General features: G+C 42.9%; 1 protein-coding gene across 1 annotated transcript in view; it reads right to left on the reverse strand.

Moving 5' to 3' along the window:
• Window positions 1–2,534: 2,534 nt before the first annotated feature.
• The window catches only part of LOC146173840 (prestin-like), an 83,697-nt gene continuing 61,943 nt past the window's right edge, over window positions 2,535–24,288 (reverse strand). Inside the window, exons 10-20 of the mRNA XM_084585284.1 lie at window positions 24,074–24,187; window positions 21,918–21,995; window positions 21,696–21,791; window positions 21,420–21,526; window positions 21,170–21,239; window positions 17,352–17,461; window positions 15,241–15,301; window positions 14,049–14,276; window positions 8,327–8,381; window positions 8,098–8,210; window positions 2,535–2,618 (exon numbers count right to left, since the gene is read on the reverse strand). Coding sequence (XP_084441410.1) covers window positions 2,535–2,618; window positions 8,098–8,210; window positions 8,327–8,381; window positions 14,049–14,276; window positions 15,241–15,301; window positions 17,352–17,461; window positions 21,170–21,239; window positions 21,420–21,526; window positions 21,696–21,791; window positions 21,918–21,995; window positions 24,074–24,187 — 1,116 coding nt within the window. The remainder of the gene's footprint in view (window positions 2,619–8,097; window positions 8,211–8,326; window positions 8,382–14,048; window positions 14,277–15,240; window positions 15,302–17,351; window positions 17,462–21,169; window positions 21,240–21,419; window positions 21,527–21,695; window positions 21,792–21,917; window positions 21,996–24,073; window positions 24,188–24,288) is intronic.

A 24,288-nucleotide genomic window follows, 5' to 3' on the forward strand; every position in this document is an offset into this window, starting at 1 on the left:
TGTTGGTTAGCCACGACATCGGAATCTGTTGACTCCCACTGTCCCTGTCGTCTTGCCCGTCTTTGTTCCTGACCTCGCATGCTCTTCGTCAGACAACCCAGATGGCCCCTACGGACCCTGAAACCTGGTCAGTAACGTTAACGGCCTTGGTTTAGCCTCCATGCTAACCCGAAAAGGAGAGCCATGTCAGAAAGTAGTAAAGCACGCATAGCTGCGCTCCTTGAAAGTCGCCATATTGCTCACTGGGCTCGCACGACGTTAGTGCGGTGGAGGCGGCAAGGAAGCCCGTTTTCCGACAACCCAGAAAGAAAGTGTTTCGACATCCTCCTCGCCCGATGCAAATGTCTATAGACGTTTTAAAGTGCGAGAGCATGGGTGCTGTCATATTTGATCACTCACTCTTCCGCCATTGCCTGGCCGTCTCGCCTTCTGGTTTTGACGGGAGCCGGCGCGCACTCGCCCGGATGCAAGGTGCTGCGTACCCACAATCAAGGGAGACAATGGGCCGATAGATGGCACAGGAACTTCATGTGATGGCGCATAGTATGTGTAGGTGCTATTATATGTTGACTTTAACCACCTAGTTCATTTACTGCATCCTTCTGACTACCTGCATTGGCTAGAACGTGTATACAAACCCGGGAGCCCTCGGTGCGTTATTTTTTTTCATACCGATTCCCCTTTAACGCTCTTTCTAGACAAAATCAGCATGACTTGCAGTCGAACTGCATACATTCCTAGGTGAATATCACCTAAAACATTTCTTTTCAGAATTCTTGCTGTATAAAAAACGAAAACATGTTCACACCGTGCGCTTTAAAAATGTCCACCGTTCAGAATGGTGCGCAATAGTTTCTTATGAATATGCACGCGCGTGTAATCCTTCGACAATTGGCCAGATATTACTTTATCACCTATAAACGCCCCGGCTTCAAAATCTTATAACTCTGCTCAAAGGCCGCGTCAGGCGCTCAGCGGCGTTCGCCTGCATAGAGTTAAAGTAAGCCTAGAAACTAGCCTTCATACTCGCAACTGGCACGGATCGAGTTCAGCGCCCGCAGATGTGGCCAGCCTGCAAAATGTGGCATTATTCTAAAGAAAACTTGTCATGGTATGCTTCGCCATTAATCCGTGCATTAGTTTCACAAAAGCAGAAATGATGACATATATTGCATCAGTTTTTGAAGTGAGCAGGCTCACATGCAGATATGCATACAGTGACCTTCCCTCTTGCAAAACGAATGCATTATGACTACGGAGACGTTAATATCCACAACAAGATACTTTTTACTATCCTACGGAAATAACACGGCAACATGTACGAAGGCGCAATATATAAATCCTGTGAAAACGCTAGGGTCTTGCATTTCAGCGGCTACTGCGGACTCTGAAATAAGCTGGCGCATGAGGTTTATGATAATTTCTCTAAAACTAGCAGGCGCTACCTTCTCCCAGAAAAAAAGATGATCACGTAATAGACCTCCGAAAAAAAAGGCGGCCTAGGTCATTGTGCTCAACATGCATAGAAAGTGCCGCCTATTTTTTCCACCAATACACCAGATGATAATTAGCTCAATATTTCCCCGCAGACTGCTTCGACAAGACAGTTGACACCCGCACCAAAGCTGCAGTGTTTATAAGACAGCTGCAATTCGTACACAAGCTACACAGTAACAATCCGTGCAGCACACAGACGCGCTTAGAAGGCCAGCAATGACAGCCATTCTAGTGGCACCACCTGTCGGGGAGAGTAGAACTGTGGTCTGTAAATGGTCTATATGGAGCGAAGAGAGTTCCCCTTCCGTTCCCTGGGTGGCAGCTCCGACGAAGCAGTCTTTTCGCTTCGCTTTTGAACAGGCTTCTTTTCCCCTCCTTTTTCCACCGCCTTTCTGTACCCTTTTAGAGAGGGCTCGGCATGCAGTACCCTGCGCAGCTTTTAAACGATAGCTTATAGAGCTGGTTCGATCCAAAAGCCGTCGGCATCGGAGTAGTAATTGCAGTTGTGTAGTCGGCACAGCGTGTTGGAAATAATGGGAGCTGTACCATATAATAATAATATGTGATTTTAGTCAATAATTGATTGGTGTGTAATAGGTCATGGCAAGTTAATGAAATCATTGTAACTAATTTATATTGATTATATAAATAAATGAAGAAGTGAAAATTTTGAAAAAGGGTTCAATGGTGTCAAAATGTTCAGAACTAACGCCAGTACTTGATGACGCTAAATAAAAAAATTAGATGTCTAAATAGGTAATTATTTATCTGAAACAATAAAAAAATTAAAAACAGGTATTTAAAGGTGTCGAGCAACTCAGAATGGAAAGCAAATGCTTTTCGATGCTAAGTATAGGTGTAAAAAAGAATTACAAATTTAGAAAGAATAAAACTAAATAGAGAATATTAATTTCAAGCGCAAAAAAACATCGTCCGTTGTGCGACACGCTATCTCACTGCAGTTTCACCTCACTGACGGAGCTTAGGGGTCTCCCCAATTTTTTCCTTTCCCTCCTGCACCAAGCAGTGTGTTTTGCTCAGCACACCACAAACACATGTTCGAGGCAGCTAGGTCCTCCATTATGGGACTTTGTTCCTCCTCCATCCCTCATCCGTTCACACTAAAAACGGTCAAAAGACAAACCCGCTTCAGGCATCGAGGTTTTGCGAGAATGCGGATAGTAGGGCTCCATGCACTAAAAGACACGTAGAAAGCAACTACGGCTCCTACAAGCGCCTTCCAATGCAGTGTTTAACACGCTCGAGGTCAGATAACAGGTCGTCCTCGAAAGCAACTGAGGGGGCTTCATAAAGAAACGCGCCTGATAAAGCGACAAGCCCAATAATGCAATTATTAACGGCAACGTTTCCAAGAAAGCTATTTTCTGTCATGTCGCTAGGCCTTTGCGTCATCGAGTCTGTACCGTTCGCATCGCGCGTTCACTGCATTAAACTTTATTCACCTGGAATCAGCGAACCCTATTGGCTTATGGGCTGCGTGCCGATATCGCACTCCGATGGTACTAGGTTTGATTTCTATCTTAACTATTTTGTCGCTCAATGACTGCCCTCATTACATCAACATCCGTAACAAATTTGGCGTCAGACCGCAAATTTTCTCCCTCTTCCTGAACTTATATAACCCTGTTGAAATAGTCTTTTTCTTGTGGCGTGGCTATAATGCAATTTTCAAAATCATTACGTGTAGTGCTCGATAATTCAGACCCTAATATCATTTAACAAAACTTAGAAGTGGGCCTCACCTTTGACGTTGCTTCCTTTCACTATAATATTCCTTCTTAAATTGAAAAACAAAATGACCATTACTTGATTCTACTGATTCGTCCATTAATTAGGTTCTATAACGTATATAATCTCTACCTTGCTGTAAGACCTAAACCACATGAAAGCTGGTCACCATGCAGTTTTTAGAGTGCTTCTAAACAGAATTTTAGATTCGTAGAGTCGCAAGATCTACATTTTTCTGCCTCACTAAATAATTCCCCTCAACCAGTAGCTGCACGATCGAAGCCGTGTTAACAGATTCGTAGAGTGGCGAAGCAGGAAAACATTTAGTGTGACGAATGGGATTCAGATAAAGGATGCACGGTAACATTCTCCTATACCTAGAACCATATTTTGTACTATTGTTTTCAGCCTAATGCATGTACCACAAATTGCCGCTGGTTTTGAGTCGATAGGCGACTTTCACCAGTATAACCCAATCATTATCATCTGTCTATGAAGTGTAACTAACGAACTCCTATGGACATGGTATAATATTTAGGATGGATGACAATGAGTAATTACTCCCTCAATTAAATTCCTATGAACATCATTTCCTTGTAGACGGTATGTTGTTGGTGATGGTGTGTAAGCGTAGCCACTTTATATGTACACCCGAAGTCTCAATTTACCAAGGTTATTTTATATTCGGTGAACGTCTTACCAGTGTTATCGTCCCGAAACTTCACCCAAACGCAAAAACAGACTATTGACGTTCTTTGCTTTCATATAATTTCTGATGCTAGAGCGGTAAAATCAAAATTGCCTACCATAGAGAGAAAAAACTATTAACTGGCTCACTTCCCGCTGCAGACCTCAACCGTACTGTGAGCTGTCTCGTGCGGCTGAAAGCAGGAAGAAAAACCATAGTGCAGTCTTCAATAATCTCCCGAGGTTTACTCATAGAAACATTGTATAGCACTCGCCAGCCTTCTGCGTTTCCTCTCCATGTAGCAATCCGGAGACTGAAGTGAAGACCCAATGGGAGCGATGCATTTCTAAAGAAGACCCTGACGGCTCTCTGCTTAGCTTTCCCCGAGGATGGTGAAAGTAGCTCCTTGGTATAGCATTCCTAACTAGCCATACTATAACATGGTTGCTGTCAGTTGCTACATCGAAAGAAGGAGGGATAAAAGCATCAGGTAGACTGACGTCTGTCTTTGGGAAGCAAGACGAGCAAATAGCCGGCCAAAGCAGCTCCAGTGCTGCACCTGCTCAAAGCTAAGAGCGTATAGACAGCATTGTGACCATTACATATGGTGTTATTGAAGACAAAAAGCATCTAAGATATCATCTCGTTCTTTTTCGCGCCCTTTCGCGCTTGTCTCCTGATGTGAAACCACGGCAGTCTACATCCATTTTAAGATAAGTACCACCAAGTCTGAACCCATTACGAGCTTCCGGAGCAGGCGGCTTGAGATCCAGCCGCTATATGTCGCCTTTTGTTTTCCCGCGTAGTGGTATTGGGTGAGCCTTTCCTATTTATTCCGACTGTGCTTTTAAGCTTCAGAACTTGCATTGGATATCACCTTTGCTAAGACTACCTCCCTGACCACTGCGTACTTCCTCGCACAAAAAAAAGGTTCTTGGATTGTTCTCACCAGGAACTGCACACATTCCTGCATATGTACCGTCGCGGATTTCTCTGATCACTTTGGGTATCCATGCCCAATTCGGTTGATCTCAATAATTTTGTTATTGAGCTCTACTACATGTAGTATCCGTACTTCTTTACTGAGATGAAACGCAGTGAACTTATCTCAATGCCGGACTCGCTACGGCAGAACAGCTTTTTTCTGTAGCGAAAGAATGCCGTTATTAGCCCCAATTGCCCCGTCTTATAGACAAGCCATGTAGATAATTCAAATTATTTAGTGTAAAAGGAGCAGTGTAACAGTCTTCATATGCATCTTTAGCATAAGCTGCACTAACGGAAGCAAATATAACGTACACTTCTTGGACTGGTCACTTAAATCAAGCGTTCCAATTCCAGGCCTGTCGTTTTTATTTGGAAGAAAATTTTAAAGTTCTGAGTTGAAAACCACGTTCTCGTTACTGTAAGGGATCTATTGCCTGCACTTTTTACTCTGTGCAAGCCAATGATATGAATGTTCGCTCATCTGAGTCTCTAGCTAAACAAACTAATTTTTCGCACATCATAACAAGTGTTGCGTAACACTAATGTATCTTTTTGCAACCGTCGATCGTCATTGCGAAGAAAAACATCTCATGTGGTAGGTTGAATACTTTATTTCCCTCGTACATTCAAGAGTTCGTACTTTGGGGTGACTAAGTGGTGACCCGTGTTAACTAACATGGTTGACATATTGTGATCCTAAAACAAATTCTATATACAAGTAAAAACAGGCATACCCAAGATGATACCCGTTCGTTGTGAGTGAAATGCAAGCTTTGACAGTCTTTTTTCACAGCAGAGTGTGCGTTTCGTCAGAAACTACGTAGTCAAAACGGAAAAGCTAACGCAAGAACATCGTATCGCCAGCTTGTATGCACGAAGCATGCACTTCCGAGGAGGAAAGGGGTGTTGGTAACTAGCAGTCTTCCATGCCGTGCTCAGGTGAAGGCGAATCCGTTGGCTGGCTCCTAATGTGAAAGAAATTAGCGAAAACATTCGTAAATTTTATTAAAATGAAAACGGATAAGCTGTACATGAACCCTTCTTCTATGTCTTTTCTTGCTCTAGTATTGTGCCAATAAGGCTTCCGAAGGAACTGAAAGTCAAACTGAGGAATGCTTCAGCTTTTAATACTGTTTATAATCTACGCCAGTATCCTCAGTTAATTTTCTGTAATCAATGGCGTCAAAATGCAAAATTGTTGAACAAATAGTTACGTGGGTAAAATTATTTGGGCTCATCTAATTGCATACTGTGATGCATGTTCATGTCAAAATGTGTGTAAAATTCGCCCCTCGATTCACTGATATCCGGGTGCGCAACAATTGCTGGTTAATTTAGTGTGCCAGGGGCTGAACATATTCATAATTTAATATACCCTTCTAAGGGCATCGCAATAAAGTTGAAATAGTTAATACATTTCGCACAGGTATCCCCATTTCGGGCATTCTTTTTGGAAATGACGTTACCGATAGAAATTATTTCTTCGCGATATTTCGACATCATTCGCTGTATCAAAATAGTGCTGCTTGAAACATGTGTTAAGGTCAAAACAAAAAAATAATTGGGTCCCGCAAAGGTAACGGGACGAATCTTCAAATACTTCGTTTGGTTTACTAAAATACTATTATTTTTCTAGCAAGCAACACGCAACCTAGTAGGCTATAGGCATGAACACCCATTACATTGCAGCCCCACCCAATATATATATATCTTAAAGGTGACTTTTTTTCGTTTTCTTCCCCGGAATTATATGTCCTCCCTTGCTGATTTAGGCTCCCCATCTCCGTTAACATCTTTAGACATATTACAGCATTTGCGCTTTGAGAGGCAGACATTCGCGAAGCCCGATAAGGGTCTTAGAAAATCAGAAGAGCGACGCCTTCGAAGGTTACAAACTATGGCATCTAATATTCCAGCAACACTTCAGGCCATTGAGCCTCTAGTCCTTTTCGGCGTAGTGCACATTTTGTGGCCAGAAGACTAACTTATATCATATGGTATGGACTTGTCAGCAAAATACCAGTATTGACATAATAAATCAGCTAACGTGGGAAGGCTGGGAGGCGGCCGTGTCCAGCTCGGACCTCGAGAAACAACGAGCCCTCGTCGAAAGAGCACGGGCAGCGGCTTTTACCAACACTGTCCCGGACTAGGGACCCGGTCAGCCTTCCCTTATTCTAAGCAAATGTGGCCTTCAATAAACGTTTTCATCATCATCATCATCTAGCAGTAAGACAAAAAATTCTCCTTCAGTGAATTAGCAAAGGCCAAGAACTACAATCTTTGTTTGCTCACGCAGTGAGTAAGGTAGGTGACGAGTTCTCCTTTTTCAGCCATTGGCATGAACCGTGGACACCACGGAGTCATTTGAAGCAATTTCCGCACCCACCAACAAGCATGTCGCTGGAGCAAATATTTTTTACAAAACATTCTCTCATAACATCCCTTGGACCGGTTCCTATTTCTCCTACAAAAGACATTAACTATCACAGTGCCACAATAGTGAATATTAAAGCGCCTATCGGCGCTGTAATATTCAAACGTAGGCGCACAAAAATGACTTGTCACCCAAGTAACCATCTCGCAACTATTGCCAGAAAATAATTCACATTTGGCAAGCTGCATGTTAAAAATGAGAACTAAATAGACTAATTCACTCAAACGTATTTAGCTTTGAAAAATATCTTCAGCAGCATGCTCTAATAAAGAGCCCCATGCTTTAATAAAATGCCTCTGTAATGTAGCACCCATGATTCCTTCATATTGCTTCAATAATGAAAACTCCTCCTAACGTTGATTCATCTCCAGTCAGCAAAACAGGTGGAATATTGTAGCAATCATTTTTATATCAGGCGCCTAAACATGCACTCTCGCAACACAAAAATCCCCCAAGAGCTAACTAGATCTTCGCGAGCATCGTGGCTGAGTAAACATATTGCGTTAAACCTTTTTGCTGGCCTAGTTGGTCCATGATTGTACGGGAGAAAAGTTTGCGCAAAACAAACGAACACAAGACAGGTAGACAGAACAACGCGCTACTGGCAACTGATTCTTTTATTGAAGGACACGCATAATATATAGGGCCGTTCTCCTGTCTGCCTTTATTTTGTTCGTTTGTTTCGGGCTAACGTTTATCCCGTAAAAAAGCAGAATGGGGTAAAGAAAAACCGACTTGCATTTTGTTCCTGTTTGCCCACGTGCAACACAGCATCGTGCACCGAAGGATAGAAGTTGCAGGGAGGAATTTCTTCAAGCACCTTGCCCTTTCTCAGCATCGAGAAGACGGGCGCTGAAACAACGGCATCAATAGAACAAACGTTAAATGATCGAAATAGGTTAACAAACTCTGGTAAAACTTTCCACTGCTTCAACATACTTGACAACGCTACGAACATTATATCTCACCTGAGCAGCACGCAACGTAGACGCCAATATTAATGCTTCGGTATTCCTTCAGCACCTGAAAAAAGGTGTTAGATACTCAGATGCAGTCTCTCAGAACTTCACTTGCAAAGCTAACTTCCATCAGTCATAAATATTGAAAGATTATCACGGGGGACACTTAGGTTCCGCCTTTAAGAGTGATCCGATAGCGTTAATAGAGAGTTTTAGTCTACTGTGATCCGCGATCCGCTACCGTGATCCATGGCTGGCCATGTGCATGCCCAAATCCTCTTGACCTCGATATATCGCATCATATACTGGCTGTCAGCACATAGACCTGCCGCGTCCGGACTAATCAGCTAGTGCGCCCCGCCCACACGCGGCAGGGGGTCACGGTGGCAGATAGCGGATCACGGTAAGCTAAATCTCTCTAATGCTTCTCATGTGCGGCTTCATTACTTGTTTCTCTTTCGCGTACAGGTTCGGTCAGACGTTTCTAGGCAAACTGCCTGCTTGTGAGCCAAGCTCCAGAGAATTTAGAACACCCCAAAACTCGCCATCCGTTTAAGGGGTACGAGAAGGATCATTCTCACCTCTACAGAACTCGGAACCTTAATAGCTGCATTGCGTTCCTGAATATAAACCCTAAATGCTGACGCGGTGGCCTGGGAACTTTAGACCTACCCTGTATATATACTTTCTTCCTGCTTTATTACCCGACCGTATAATTGTGACTAACAGCTCGCACATTCTTATTGGCCTACAGTCCGAAGATTTACGATGTTTTTACAGCTACTAAGCGGCCACCCAACATAGATAACAACCAGCTATTATCAAGTCATACAACATGCATGCGTTGCATAGTACTACCGCGCCATACTTAGTATCCAAGTGTACTGGAAGGTGTATTTTTATTTCACCGTCCTACCTGAAATGAGGAAAACCTGATCGCAGCTCCTTCCAACTTTGTTTGGTGTCGTTATGTTAAGCTCATCGATGACTAAGTGCTAAATGCCCAAGATTTTACGCAATAGCATATACAGCGCCGCCATTGCCACGGCTGCCAAAACGTCCTGACGGATCAACAGGCTGATGACGTAAGAAAGACCTCGCGCGGTAATTTGAAATGCCTCGCATTCAAATAAAGCTAACGACCTGTTGGAGGGTCCAAATAAAGCTAGATTCAGCGGGGAGGCTCCTGTAATTGAGGTATTTCAGAAAACAAAATAAGTAATTCAATAAGATAAATATGCCACCATTGGTCCTCTGCAAGCCAGATGGGCACATAACGTAACTTTTCCGGAAGTTCGACATAAGTGGACGTGCTTCAATTTTCACGTATATTCGATTTTGAAGAGGAAGCTTCACCAGGGTAGGCAGATCCAGCCGTCTGGTATGCACGCTTTTCACCTTGAGGGAGATTTAGAGGCCAAACTTCTGTGTTATGTCTGGTGGTCAGCATGTCATTTTGGGGCATAATCGCATAGGCCACCAAGTGGCCCGTGACCTCTTTCAAGGTCAAGGTCACGTGACCTGGTAGTAGCCATGTGACAGTGGGCATGGTTAAGTAGACCATCAAGTGGTCGTGACCACTGTGAAGCTCAAGGTCAAGCTCACGTGAACTGCCGTCGGGAGGGATATTTAGAGGTCAAACTTCTGTGTTAAGCCAGGTGGTCTCCACGCGACTTCGGGGCATGGTCACGTAGGACACAAGGTGGCTTGTGGTCCCCGTCAATATCGAGGTCACGTGACCTGGTGGTCACCATGCGGATTCTGGGTATTACCACGTAGGTCAAGAAGTGGCCCGTAACCAACGAAGTGGTGGTGGTGGTAGAAACATTTACTGCCAATATTACAGAGGGTGGGGGCATTGCTCCTATACATGGCATTTGAGAGCGCTCTTACGAAGCAAAAGAAAGCCTTTGGAGGGCTATCCAAGAGAGAGCACATGTAATGATCTTGCGCTGGTCCTTATATGACGTACTGGTGAGTAGCTTCTCCCAGTAATATAGGGCCACCTCTGGTGAAGGAGGATGAGGGAATGAGGGGCAGGTGAGTAATGTGTGTAGAAAGTCGCCAGGTTTGCCACAGAGCTTGCAGGAAGAAGAAAACTGGTCAGAAACGAGGTGGCCTGTGACCACTGTCAAGGTCATGGTCACGAGAGCACTGTTTTAACCTTGAGAGAGATTTAGAAGTCAGATTTTTGTGTTAAGCCTGGTGGTTGCCATGTGACTAGGGTATAATCATAGGCCACCAAGTGGCCCGTGACCACTGTCAACGTCAAGGTCACGTGACGTGACGTCAGTGTAACGTGGAAGTAGAGGGTTCTAGGGGGGCGATACATGTAATAATAGGAGCCCCCGGGCTCCATCCTAGGTTACAACACTGCGCGAGATGGAGGAGGACGAACACATCTCTTACAGTAGCGCGTTGAAACGCGAAGGCCAGTCGGAATGAGGACCTGAAAAGGCGGTGTGCCGAAGCGATAGATGGAGAACGGGTTTCACGTTTGGAGAAACGCACAATGTTTAATCTTAGCTTGGCGATGAGCGTAGCCATGTACATGAAGCTTTCGCTTTCCTGCAGCATTAACGAAAGTTAAACCACCAGGTAATTTATTATATAATGTGCTAGGGTCGAATGTGAGAGGCCGGCGCTTTGTAGGGCTTTATTGTGTTTTTGAATAGCAAGTCTGTCCACATCAATCACATTTTAGTCAGAACGATCATGCAACAGTGCTTTCTCAGTACACCATATTGATAAAGTCCGAGAATGTGAAATTGTTCCGTTAATAGTATTTAAAAATATATGAGCAGTAATAGAGAAATGTTGTCAGTAGGCATGTTTGTGAGGCTCGCATATTAGACTTCATTGCTGAGTTCAAGCTGTAAATTTTTGTTTAGTTTGTGCCATGAATTTAAGACATCTGTCAAGGAATTAGATACAAGAAATGGGGCCAAAATGAAGAGCGGTTTGTTTTCAACTTCAGTGGGCATTACATGACATTTATCCAGGTTTTTCTATTTTTTTTAAGACATTTTGCCTTACTTATGTTTGGCCTTTTTGAAAAGGGTACTCATTATCTTCAGAAGCGAAAGCCACAAAATAAGTGTGTTGGTAAATGGTACTATCCACCCACCGAGGAGCCCAACAAGGAGAATGGACAAAACCTTGGAAGCAAAACGTGCACGCGGCAGCTGTACAACTATTACGCATTTGGTGTAACTGAGCATGGTTAGCCACATAAGCTTAAGCGTCACTACTTCGAAGAATTAAAAACCTCGAAGAAGGAAAGCAATGCGCGAGTGTCTTCATCGAAGCGCGGCCGGGATCAAGTCCGCTTACTTGGACTTAAAATTCATGTGCCCTACTCACTGAAAAATTGCGGCGAGGCCAACACGAGCAAAACTCAATAAACAGTGAAAAGAAGGTACACCCGATGCTGACGAATGTGATAGGCGCGAGATTTTTGAACGCTTTTAGCCTCCTTTCCTGTACTCAAAGCTTGAAAGAGTGTACAATATTCGTTATCTTATACCAATATACGCATTGTGGAAGAAGCTGACATTTATTTTTACCCGAAAACGCTTATTACCGGCAACGCAGAGATGTACAGAAGAAGCGGAAAAATAGGAAACCATTAAATGAAACAGATCAAAGATTCTGAGAAAACAGGGCAGTTTCTATTTCCGGCCGCTTCGTTTTGGAGTTTCTCAATGGGCGTACCTGATCTTTATGTTAATTGTAAGCAAACATTTAAAAATACAGCATCCTAGTGCAGTGTAACAGGTTGACGGCTCGTGGGAGTCGTACAGCATTTTCCGCGGTATTCTTTATCGTTCGGAGAAGATAACTGAGAGTAAAAAGTAATTAAGTGGGTAATAAAACCAAAGGAGCAGCGGCGACAGCAGTCTGTAGTCAGTTCAGGCTCCGCGAGCACACCACGACAGTAATGCCGCTGAAGGATGAGTTCAGAACGTTCTTAGTTTTTACACTCTCTTTATAATTGGTTTAAGAGGCGGAGTATCAATCCAAAAGTTGTAGATCGCCTTTTCAAACAAATTTTTGCCCAAGGTACTATTTACGCCGCTTTTTTGCTGATTTTCATGACAGTTATCATGCGACCGGCTACGAGCTCATTTCTTGTCAAAGCACAGGCAAACCCCATGGCGAAGCGAACTCGCGTGGAAAGCGAATTGTTGCCCAAGACACGCCTATAGGCACCCTCAAGTATTACCGCTGTCACATGGAAAGGTCTTATTAAGTTAATTACATTTTAAGGCAGCCAAAAAGTATACTTTCAAAATGGTATCTTGATGAATATATTTCAATCAGATTTTTAACACGAGCTACAGCTTTTTATTACAGCAGTTTCCGGGGACAAAAAAAAATAGTGGTATCGAAATAAATTACCTCTAATAAAAATTAAGCTTTGATACAAACACCGATGGTCTCTAAATGTAGCCAATTGGATTCCAAGGATTCCAAGAAGGGGACGATAGAAAATAAATGAGTGGATGAGGTTGATTTCGCAAGGGTCATGAGGATGCAGCTAGCAGAGGATCGGGTTAATTGGACGGCTAGAGGTGAGGCCGTCGCCCTGCACTGGTTACAGTCCGGATGATGATGATTATGATGATGAGTATGACGACGAAAGGAAATAATTACTTTACACAAGGCACTAGGTAAAGTATTTACGGCCATGCGACCTGGAAGTCAATCACGTGACCTTTTATCCCGAATCATATTTATACAACTATTAGGCCACGCAAGCGGATTGGTACGCCTTTCTTAAAGAAAGGTTCTGTATCTATATCGGGTAGCCTCTAACAGTGTAGTAGCATACGATTGTGTGATGGTGTGTGTGTGTGCCAGATAACAGAGGCCCATATTAGGAGATCAAATGAAAACTGCATAGCGAGCAGATTTCGAGGAGTTTCGAGGAATCGAATGATTGCAGCTTCCAGGTTAAGCATGCAAAATATCTTAGCGCTGGCATTCCGTACAAGGACGCAATTAGCGATTTAAACCACGTCTACTATTAGCCTTGTTCGCACGGCCCAGCGACGCGTAGGGGGTGCATGATGACGTCATTGACAGTATCGGTATCTTTCCCGCATGGAACCGCTTAGTTTGAAGAAATAAAAGCAAGGCTACCGAAAACAATGGTCTAGAAACATTGTTTGGTGGGATCAGAAAAGGCCCCGCAGAACGAGGGCGAAGGCAACGAAAGCCAGAAATATTGCCGTCCGGGACGTCATCACTGAGCTTCTCGGCAGTCTTCCAGTGTCGTGAAGAGTAGCTCAGCTTTAATCATCGATTACATCATCAGTTTTAATGATAGCGTGAAACATGAAACAACTTTGAAAGCATTACATGCAGTCCATATTTTAATTCTTGTATATCGCAGAATTCTCTAAAAGCGATGGAGCTGTCCGAGTAGCTAAGACAAATATGTAAACGAAGGTGATGAAGGGACACCGCAGCAGTGAGTAAAAACACTATCGTCCGACAATGTCTGAGCTTAGACTTCCCTCAAGGTCTTTAGTCCGCTGGGCAAGAAAACAAACACAGCCCATCTTTGGACGTATTCAAGAATCCAGTTATGTTGTACTTGAAAGATTGTAAATGAAGTTTCCAACACCACTAGAATGGAATCATCCCCTTTACAGTGCGCTGGGCTGAAAATAGCTCCGATAAAGCGTACTGCAGCACAGAATTCTTAAAGAATCGACCAACGTACTTGTTTTAGAACGACCGCACTTGAGCCGTCAATGAAGGTGACCCTGGAGAAGTCCAGCACAATGTGACGGGGCAGTTGGGCGACGCCATTTGACGGCACAGTCGGAGAAGAGACCGACGAAGACGACGACGAAGAAGATTCCACATCGGCAGCCACTGTCGTCTCAATGCTCCCCATCGACTCTCCCAACTCATCGTAGAGTGGAGGACCTGGTTCAACAGCGTTCACCTGCCAGAAAAGACCGCGAAGTTCCACGAATGCAAAATGGTGCTTTGTGTTTCCGATAGTTTTATTTTACAATGCAGCAAAATAAAATTGTTTTGCGACGCATATGCAAAATACATCGTGAAGATGGCGAACGTTAAAACAGCGTAATATATTCTTAAAAGAAACCGCAGTGCTTGGTCTCCAATTCCTTAAAAAGAAAGTAGTCATATCCAATAACATACATGTCCGTTCAGCCAACAAAGATATTAAGCCCTGTTCCTGCGATGTGAAGAAAAAAAAGCTATGAAATTAGGCAGTGAAATGCACGCCACATATATGCTTATAGTCACAGCGGTGGACTTGAGTGCTATACTCGAAGCCTTCAAGAACGGCTGGTTAAATACTACATCGAGTACAATAGTGTAGCACGTACTTGTGATACCTTGCTGTCATATTATAAACCTTGTTCGATGTCACACAGGACACGGGGCACGGAAACGTCAAACTCAAAGCTTCTCAGCAAGGAGAATTTATTGCCGCAAATATATGAGACTTGTTCGAATTATTTTTATTATGTTTGGTGACTGACAATGATAAATGCAAAACACTGAGTTCATATGATAGCAGCAGCAAATTAAATGAAAAATGGAATCTTGGCCTCCAATGTGCTTAAATGAACAGTGTCCGTAGTGCGCGAAATGCACCTCGGTAGGCGGAATTTTCGAAGCTTCGTTTATTACCACCTAATGCGCTATTACGGTCTACTGCAAAAGAAAAAAAATTGAGACATGATTAAAAAGGCTCACTTGCCTGAAACGGTAAACATTTCGAAATGTCGAAACGTCGCCTATGTAAACTGCTGACCCGGCTCTACTAAATAACCTGAGAGTACACGCTTCAAACAGTCCTAAACAGCCACGTATATTTTGATCACTTGCTGTTATTCCGGACGTAACCTTAACAAATGTGATAAAATTATTCTTACCCAGTACAACGGCGGGGCCGTCTTTGCCGCAGCTTCCTTCTTTCTCGCAGCAAGCACCTTGCTGTAACCCGCAATGGATCAATTAGTAGCGTTACTATTGCACCAGCATTGCAATTCTGCGATTTCCCTCTTCACCATTTTACCCTGCAACAGTTATTTTCAACGTATCTAGCTTGGGACGCATAAATAAATACATGCGAAGTCTGCTACCAATCTAATTCTCTGCGTTTGCCTTTTATCGAGACCATGTCCCCAAATTCCTTTCTCAAGGTTTGAATTTTAACCTCATCGGGTTTGTACAATTAAATTTATTTCCCACTACAGTCTAAGTGGTTTTCATGGCTAGAATTTGTTGTAAGAAGCATCATCTGTCCTCTGAAACCTCAGTTGGCTTCATATAAAACAGCAGATAAGTGAACCCATAATGTACCAGTTAGGAAAAGGCGTGAAATATCCTATGTTACGGTATCTTTGATAACCACTAAATTGATCAACTAATTTACAGTGCACGCAGCCAATTAAAAATCCGCATGATAAAGTTCATCACATAAAAACTACAAATAAGAACGTAATTTATGATTAATTTTATTTGTAAGTGTTGGCATCAGCAAATTTGTTTTAATATTATACAATGAATGAAAAACCTATTGCTCTATTCGATATCAATGAGAGTTAAACAAGAGAGAAGCATAAAACAATGATTATTCCAAGTATGAACAAAAAGTGTCGCAGCTATACTTGGTCGACCGCTTTCTCTTATCTCCGTCCGTAAGGCTTATTAATCGGGTGCAATAACGTCATCTTAAAAACTTCAAGGTCAAAACCTTCTGCTTACAGTACATCATGTAATTTAAACAGCTAATACTCTGAATGTTTCAATTGTTCAGGCATATATTCGGATCGCGCATGCAACCTCCCAGATCAAATTCATAATACTGATGTCACCATAGAGAAAAATTGCCACTCATGTCTAACGAATATTTTCTAACCTTCTGATCAAGCACAAGAGAAAAACATGGCAGTCAGCCAGAGTGCATCATGCAATTCATCTCCGGACCTTTTTTATAACGTGCTAAGACTGCTGGAAAACAACTGGGGGTTGTTTGAGCCTAGTGATACCTGCAAAAGCTATATGTTAAGCATGATTTTGCACGGTTTAGCAAAGTTGTTTGCCGTTTTAATTAGGGGGCCGATCAAGCTCTACTTTAAGATCAGACGGGATAGCGTCTTTAACACAGTCTTTTCATTCTATTTTTTGCATATTTTGTTTGTTAGGTTTTGGAGAAAGGAAAGCACAGTATCTGCCTCATTTTTCGGGGCACACCGAAACTCAATTAGGTCAAGATCATTAGCACACAGCCAGACGAGTTCAAGCTCATTAGCACGCAGCCAGAAGAGTTCAAGATCATTAGCACACAGCCGAAAGAGTTCAAGATCATTAGCACACAGCCAAAAGAGTTCAAGATCATTAGCATACAGCCAGACGAGCTCAAGATCATTAGCACACAGCCAGACGAGCTCAAGATCATTAGCACACATCCAGACGAGTTCAAGATCATTAGCACACAGCCAGACGTGTTCAAGATCATTAGCACACAGCCAGACGAGTTCAAGATCATTAGCACACAGCCAGACGAGTTCAAGATCATTAGCACACAGCCAGACGAGTTCAAGATCATTAGCACACAGCCAGACGAGTTCAAGATCATTAGCACACAGCCAGACGAGTTCAAGATCATTAGCACACAGCCAGACGAGTTCAAGATCATTAGCACACAGCCAGACGTGTTCAAGATCATTAGCACACAGCCAGACGAGTTCAAGATCATTAGCACACAGCCAGACGTGTTCAAGACCATTAGCACACAGCCAGACGAGTTCAAGATCATTAGCACACAGCCAGAGGAGTTCAAGATCATTAGCACACAGTCAGACGAGGTTAAGTGCATTCGGATCCAGTCAGACGAGGTCAACTGCATTCGGGCCCAGTCAGACGAGGTCAAGTGCATTCGGAACCATCTAAATGGGGTCGAGTGCATTCTGACCTGGCCATGCGAAATCCGAAGTTGCCCCCAAAGTACCCGAATATACAGTATAAAATAACCACTCACTGCACGCGCACGACGGTTCTTCGTGACAATTCCGCCCTGAAGAACTCAGCGTTCGCGAAGTGCAGAGGTCCGCCAAAATGAAACACCTTGATGCCGGTGATCTCCTGGGCCTGTTGAAATCCAGTGAAATGTCAACCTAGTGTGTTACTTAAAAACAAGCAACATTCACTTAAGCATTTGATGTTTGAAACTATCATAACTTGATGAGCAATCAGAACCAATTAAGACACTGATAGCCTCGCTGGCACAGCAAAAGTTTCTCTGTCCTTAGTCGTGTTTCTTTTTTCTAGCGGATGTTTTTTGAAGTATAGCTGAAAATGGTTTTTCTACAATAGCGCTTCATTTTGTCCGAATCATAAGTTTATATGAGCAACGTGTGTGAACTGCCCATCGGAAGTAGAGTGGCGATGCAGTGAACACCTGTTAATTTTTACCCAAGAGGTTCATTACCGCGCTACGACATCGCATAGCCCGGAGGGCTTCTTTGCCTTTTTTCTCCCCCGGCCACCGTCATCTGGCTTTAAGATCAATGGCCATTTATTTGCCCTAAGCCACCATTGCAAGCTGAGAGAAGTTACGTTTAAGGAGCTTTCGCAGGATAATTCAAGATCTCAGAGTTCACTTTAATGGCTCTTTTTCCCTGTTGACTCTCTACGGACACGATTACTTTGAGATTTAAACCTTATAAGCAAATGCAGATACTATGAGCAACAGTTTTTTTTCATAGATCTTTTATATTTTCGTGCAGGGTACACGCCTTGAGAATTCAATCTGCTAGAAAACTACACAAAACCCTCGTGTGTTAACTACAACTCGCGTTAAGTCAGTTGGAATGGCAATTTAAACTGAAGTGTGTCTTACAAAATGCCTCACCTGCCCGTAAAACCGGCGGTAATAACTAAAAAGAGAGGCTCATTAGCAAAACGAAAACAACCACTAACACCATGGTACATGGCCACCTCGGCCGGTGATCTATTCATGCAGTGACACCTATGATCCTGGTCAGGGCTTCAAGACAGGGGGTTACGGGGTGTCGGAGGCCCCACACCGGTAATAAAGAGGGATCTCAGACCCCTCGCATTCCAGTGTACAGCGATATTATAAAGAACTGGGAGGATGCACTTGTCGCCTGTAAAATACACCAACATTGTTCTTCTAATACGTTTGCTAGGTTTAATTTAGTTGACTTGCGGAGCAGAAGTTATTGATATTCCCACACTCGGTTGAGTTCTTGTTTAAAATGTAAATAATGCTAGTGTCTCTAATATAAAGCACCTTTAAAGCACATAAAACTAGCCCTCTTTCTGTGAATTACGCTAAAAGCGCAATTGTTTAAAATTATTTATAATAACAAAATCCCGTCCCCTAGCCCATCAGCCCGGGACTGACCAGAAACGCATCCTCTTAAGAAATCTATAAGCGTTCGCGCGATAAATAAGACACTTTGCAAGTTCAGATGCTTCTTCTTACGGCGAGCTGTTTTACTTTACTGACTGTCAGCGCACTGCCATAAAGTGCAGAGGAAGATCACATATTTCAGGTTGTCATAACTTGAGCAAAAAGCAGCTTCAGAAATTATTTTCTCTTTTGTATAGATGATTTTACTTTCGATGCCTGTGCGCAGTCATCTTAATTTGGTGGTGGCGCCCCGTATGAGCCAAACTGAGAAAGTCCACTCCGGCTTCTTTTGACGACATCTTGGGCTGTGTATTGATGCTGCGATAGGGCTTTCTTGCTGTGCTCGTGAAACCTATCCGAAACCTTGGGGCTAATTTACGTTTTGTTTGAGCGCGCCAGCAAACCGCATACCATCCGCTTGGCAGGACGGCAGCTCTTTCAGCAATATCGGCCGAGGTGTCTGCGAAAGACGTCGCCCGCTTCCGAAGGCCGAACTCGTCAGAATAGTTACTACGAAAGATACTTCCCAGTCTTCGCCGCGTGGATTTACCGTAAGTGCGACCCATTACATGTGTATATTCTCTCGACAGGGCATATTCATATTCGATGTTGCTATGCTTTCATTTCGCATTAAATGCACGGGCAGCGTTCACCGCGGTTAGGCCGCTAGCCCCTTGGCGAATGCATGCCTGCCTGTGGTGCGCCTTCGCCCGAGTGCGAAAGCGTACGTTTGAGCTGCCCTGCTTCAACAACGTATTTTGAAGTTAAACCGCAGTTCAAGAACAGCACATGAAAGAAGCAGTATCTAGAGTACCATCCGACGATGCTTTTATGAAGCCTTGGTGTACGCCCAACGGCGCAGCAACACCGTATCTCCGGCTCGTCATAGCATTGTTTGCCCGATGCATTGTTCAACAGAACGTCGAAAAACGTGCACCCTCAGCTGCATCATGAACGAAGACGACAAATTCGCACCACTTGCGGCAGCGGCAGCGCTTACGAAAGTGGCGCTGCCCGCTGGCGTGGCGGACGACGCCACTCTAGCCAAGCACTACTCCCTAGTCGCCGCTAGGCCTAAATTGTTTCGCATCCAAGGCACATCCGATGGCGCTTTGTAATTGCTCAGCGCTAGAGTAAATGGTCTTTCATGGAACGGCTTTAATGCACATCCCATTGCATAAATAAATTAAAATACAAATTTTGGTAACGCCTCAGCAGCGCAGCCAGCGTGCAGACGATGGACGCGTACTGCACCAGAGGCCGCTGGCTGTGTTGAGAAGATTGTTTGTACTGCAGTTATCAACAACACGGCACGGGTCGGCGATCCGAAAGAATCTATTTTTTTTTTTTTTTTTGCAATCGGCCTTTCGTTTAATTTAACACGCTCTTCTGGCTCTGGTGGAAAGGATCCACCGAATCGTTGGCGCGGAGGGCTTAGGGGAGGCAAGGCCGGCGCGGCGTGCGTGTTTAGAGTATGGCGGAGGATGTAAACTGGGCATCATGTTCGTGAGTCCGTCGTTGGTACTAAGCCTGTCAGGTTTACACAAAACGTTCATAGGCGAATTAAATCAGAATTTGCTGGAAAACTGTGAAGCAGAAACATATCATAGCTGCACTCCGACTGTCGTTCCAGGCTTCCCCCATACGTTCTCGGCAATCATTTTGCGATTTATTTGATTGTTTGTGTAGTCCACGATCACGCATTGCTGTGCCGATTACACTGCCACTAAAAGGGGTGCTAAGGAAGGTATTTAAGTATATCAAATGATAATATAGCTCGGTGCAAGGCGCTCTGCCATGCGTAAAGCATGCGTATGCACAGCTCACTCGGTACTGACAACAATGGGCCGGTGCAATGAACCTTGTTAGAAAGCATTTTCCTCCTCTCTGCTCGCTTTCGGTAAAACCGTCTATGAAACAATGTGCAACAATGACTTCCAGCCTCTTTCTCTCCCTCTCTCTCTTCCTACCTTTCTCTAACAGCTCCCCCCAAACACTAGAGACTCCCCCCCCCCCCCCCCCCCCCCCCTTCGACGGAGATAGACTTTGAGCGCTTATGGTCATCAGATCCTCAACAGCGACAGCCAAATAATAGTTCGTATTCTGGGGTCATAATCTGGCAGAACACGTGCGAAGATCTTCAGCGGATTTTACTAATATTTCAGCCCGCGTTGTATATTTGTAGGCAGAAAAAACAAGAGTAGGCTCCTTTCCACCGTGTACCCCCGGCCCACACTGTGTATTGTATACTCTCATCACACGTGGAGAAAAATATCCATCGTAAAACTTTTCAGTGGTCTTAGAGAAAATGCTTTTGCTTATAGTTTGTTCTAGCGTCTTGGGGAATGCTTCAGGCGAATTCAGTTCGTAAGCATCATTATCAGTGTCATAAATAGATCAGTCATGATATTATTGCTTACCATTCCGTACTTCTTCACCGGGACGTAATAGTCAGTGTTGGGAATTCGACCAAGCAAGCAAGTGCTGGGTCTGAAACAACCAAACATTTTTTACCATTTACTAATGCCCTACTCGATTGTCAGCAAAGCACGTTACTCGCCTTTCAATCACACACTGTCCAGCAAAAATAAAAGAAAAAAATGGCATGGTATTTATCGTCGTATTGTTCTCCTTTTTAATGCCAAGATCGGCAGAAATCATAGAACACACCTCTGTATCTTGTAGACAAGGGTGAGTAGAGAGAAGACAACGCCGATGACAAGGCCGAGCTGTACTTCCAGGATGACTGTCGAGAAGAATGTCACAAGCCACACTTGCTACGTGGGAAGAAGAGAAACGCAACCCATCAGCCAAGTAGTTTTGTTGAATTTTGATGGAGATGTGCTCACAGTACAGCGTAAACTGAAATACAGGCTCAAAATATGGGATACTTTATCCCCAGGTTCCAACTAATGCCGCCTACCATAGAAGACGTTGCGCACTTACTCCGTCAATCTTGGAGATCTTCCAGAAGCGATAGAAGTCCCTTACTTGCATGAAAACTTTTTTGAGAGAAACGAAAATGATTGATGCAAGCACTGCCTGAAAATGAAATAAGATGTAAAATTGGTATATTCCTTTTGCGTAATCAACAAAGACACGACCGGCAATTGCATGCTGGCAGTTGAGATAGAGGGCGAAGCTTGCGTAGAAGCGCCCGGCACTTACCACTGGCAGCTTCTCTAGGTAGCTCCCCAAGTAGAGAAGTACAATGGCGATTAAAACCGTATTGATGATGCTCACGAGCTGAAATACAGCAGAATTAGTAAGTACATCATCACATACTCGTGGGTTTTTTGCGCCCGGCATTAAATATTGTTGACTCAAAATAAACCCGCTTCCCCTCCGTTGCAACAAATGTTATGCCTGTTCCTTTGAGATTATAACCGTTACATACCTTTTTGATAACTTAGCTTTGAAAAAAAGAAGTGTTGAAGCCGAATAAAGGCGTCCAAAACATTTTTATATATTTTTTAAAATAAACGAAATCAAAAAAGCAAAACAGACAAATTTTGCTATTATCGAGCGCTCATTAATATACTAATCTCGTAGGAAAAGCTTCGAGAATGAAAAGCGTTATATAAATCCCAGAAGTCTGGCTTGTAAATACTGAATCAAATAAAAAAGTATCATATCTGCATGCTGTAGGCGTAAAATGAGCCAAATCTACACATGAGAGTATGTCTTTCAGTTCGAGCTTCATGGGTCGAACACTTCTGAGCGTTATTTTAATTTCTCCTCCAGCAGCGATTCTGTCTGCACGGCTGCCAAGAATAAACATTCGGCAGATAATCTTAACCCAGAAGACTACGATAACGATGTGATCATTACCAGCGCCACGAGTAAAGAAAATTATGCGCTCATGGTAAATTTAACGCTAAATCGATTATTGGGGTACGCCGGCTGAGGTCTGATCAATTTAACATTAGATGCGGTAACCCTGAGGCAAATACGAAAAGATATCAGCCATTGGCTTATTCTGCCTCTGTTACCATTTTGCTGCATCATATATTTAGAGTAGGGAACAGTAGTAGAGTGAATTTAGATCGCATATATTCCATTTAGTGTACTTTCCGCCGTCACATTGTAAACAAAAAACAAAAAGAAGGCTGTCACATCGGTACTTGACCAGAAGCCAGATCGCCCTAACTTGCTTGGCTGAAAAACGGTGGCGCCCCTAAGTACGCAAAATTATTTTTCAATTTATACTGTTGCATCCGCAGTACAATCAATTTTTGCAATATTTATTTATTTATTTATTTATTTATTTATTTATTTATTTATTTATTTATTTATTTATTTATTTATTTATTTATTTATTTATTTATTTATTTATTTATTTATTTATTTATTTATTTATTTATTTATTTATTTATTTATTTATTTGTCTTTACCCTCAGGGCCGTACAGGCATTTCAGAGGGGAGCGGGCAAACAGAAATACAGGAAAAAAAGAAACACTGCAAAAATCGGGTACATAAATAATACATCCTATATATACAATATTAGCTATGAAATCGGCAATAATTGTATTAGTAGACACAAAACTAGTAGTACTTATATAATGCAGGTTAAAGCTTTGCGAAAGTTATTTGTATCAGTAATAGATATAATTTCATTAGAAAGATCGTTCCATTCTTTGGAAGTACGGGGAACAAATGAGCGTAAGAAAGAATCTGTTTTGCATAAAGGGATGGCTACTTTGCAGGGATGATCAATGCGATGCGATATGTAATAGGGTGTCTGAAAAAAATTGCTGTGTAAGACGGAATGATAATATAACTAACCTACAATATACCTAACAGAAAGGGATAAAACAGAGAAATAAAGCTTTCTTCGCCAAACACAGCCAAATCAAGATTGACTTAGACTCAAATTTTATGTTTACGTATACATACACCTGTTCATACTGTTTAAATACTTGCATACTTTTTTAATAAATCTTGACGCTTAGTGGCTCTGTATAAATGAAGCACATCAAGTACTATCTTGGATATTTCCACGGCATGTGCAGATAACAAACTTGGGCTTTTTTTTTCTCAAGTAAAACACCTCATATACACGGTGGACAGGAACTGGACGAAAAAGGTAGTAAGGCTCACAGAATTGTTTAGATTGTGTTTTCTTCTGTAGGAGTTAAGATTTCAAAAATGATGTTGATTTTACTCCTAAGTAAAAAAAAAAAGAACCAATAAGAAGCCTCGCCATCACTAGAACACAGACGCCATTTTTAGATTTCTGTTGGTTAAACACGTATAAATGTTTATCGCCCTTTAAAGGTTCGAACAGTGGTGACATCGCCATTTAAATATCTCCCCAATTCACCTGTGTCTTTCCTCCAGCATTGTCCTGAATGGAACTTCGCGGCACCGAAGCACCACTTGGGAAGCAGTCGAGAAACGAACCGAAGAAGTTTGACATTCCCAGAGCAAGCAACTCCTGCAACAAATTAGATGTGCAATGCGAGAAATCAGTTTGATATCGTTATCGGTGTTTATAGCAAACTACTTGAAGTTCATTACAAGCCTACTTTTCTTAAA

This window comes from Amblyomma maculatum, chromosome 11, assembly GCF_055883805.1.
Source record: "Amblyomma maculatum isolate TAMU_Amacu chromosome 11, ASM5588380v1, whole genome shotgun sequence".
Taxonomy (NCBI): Eukaryota; Metazoa; Arthropoda; class Arachnida; order Ixodida; family Ixodidae; genus Amblyomma; species Amblyomma maculatum.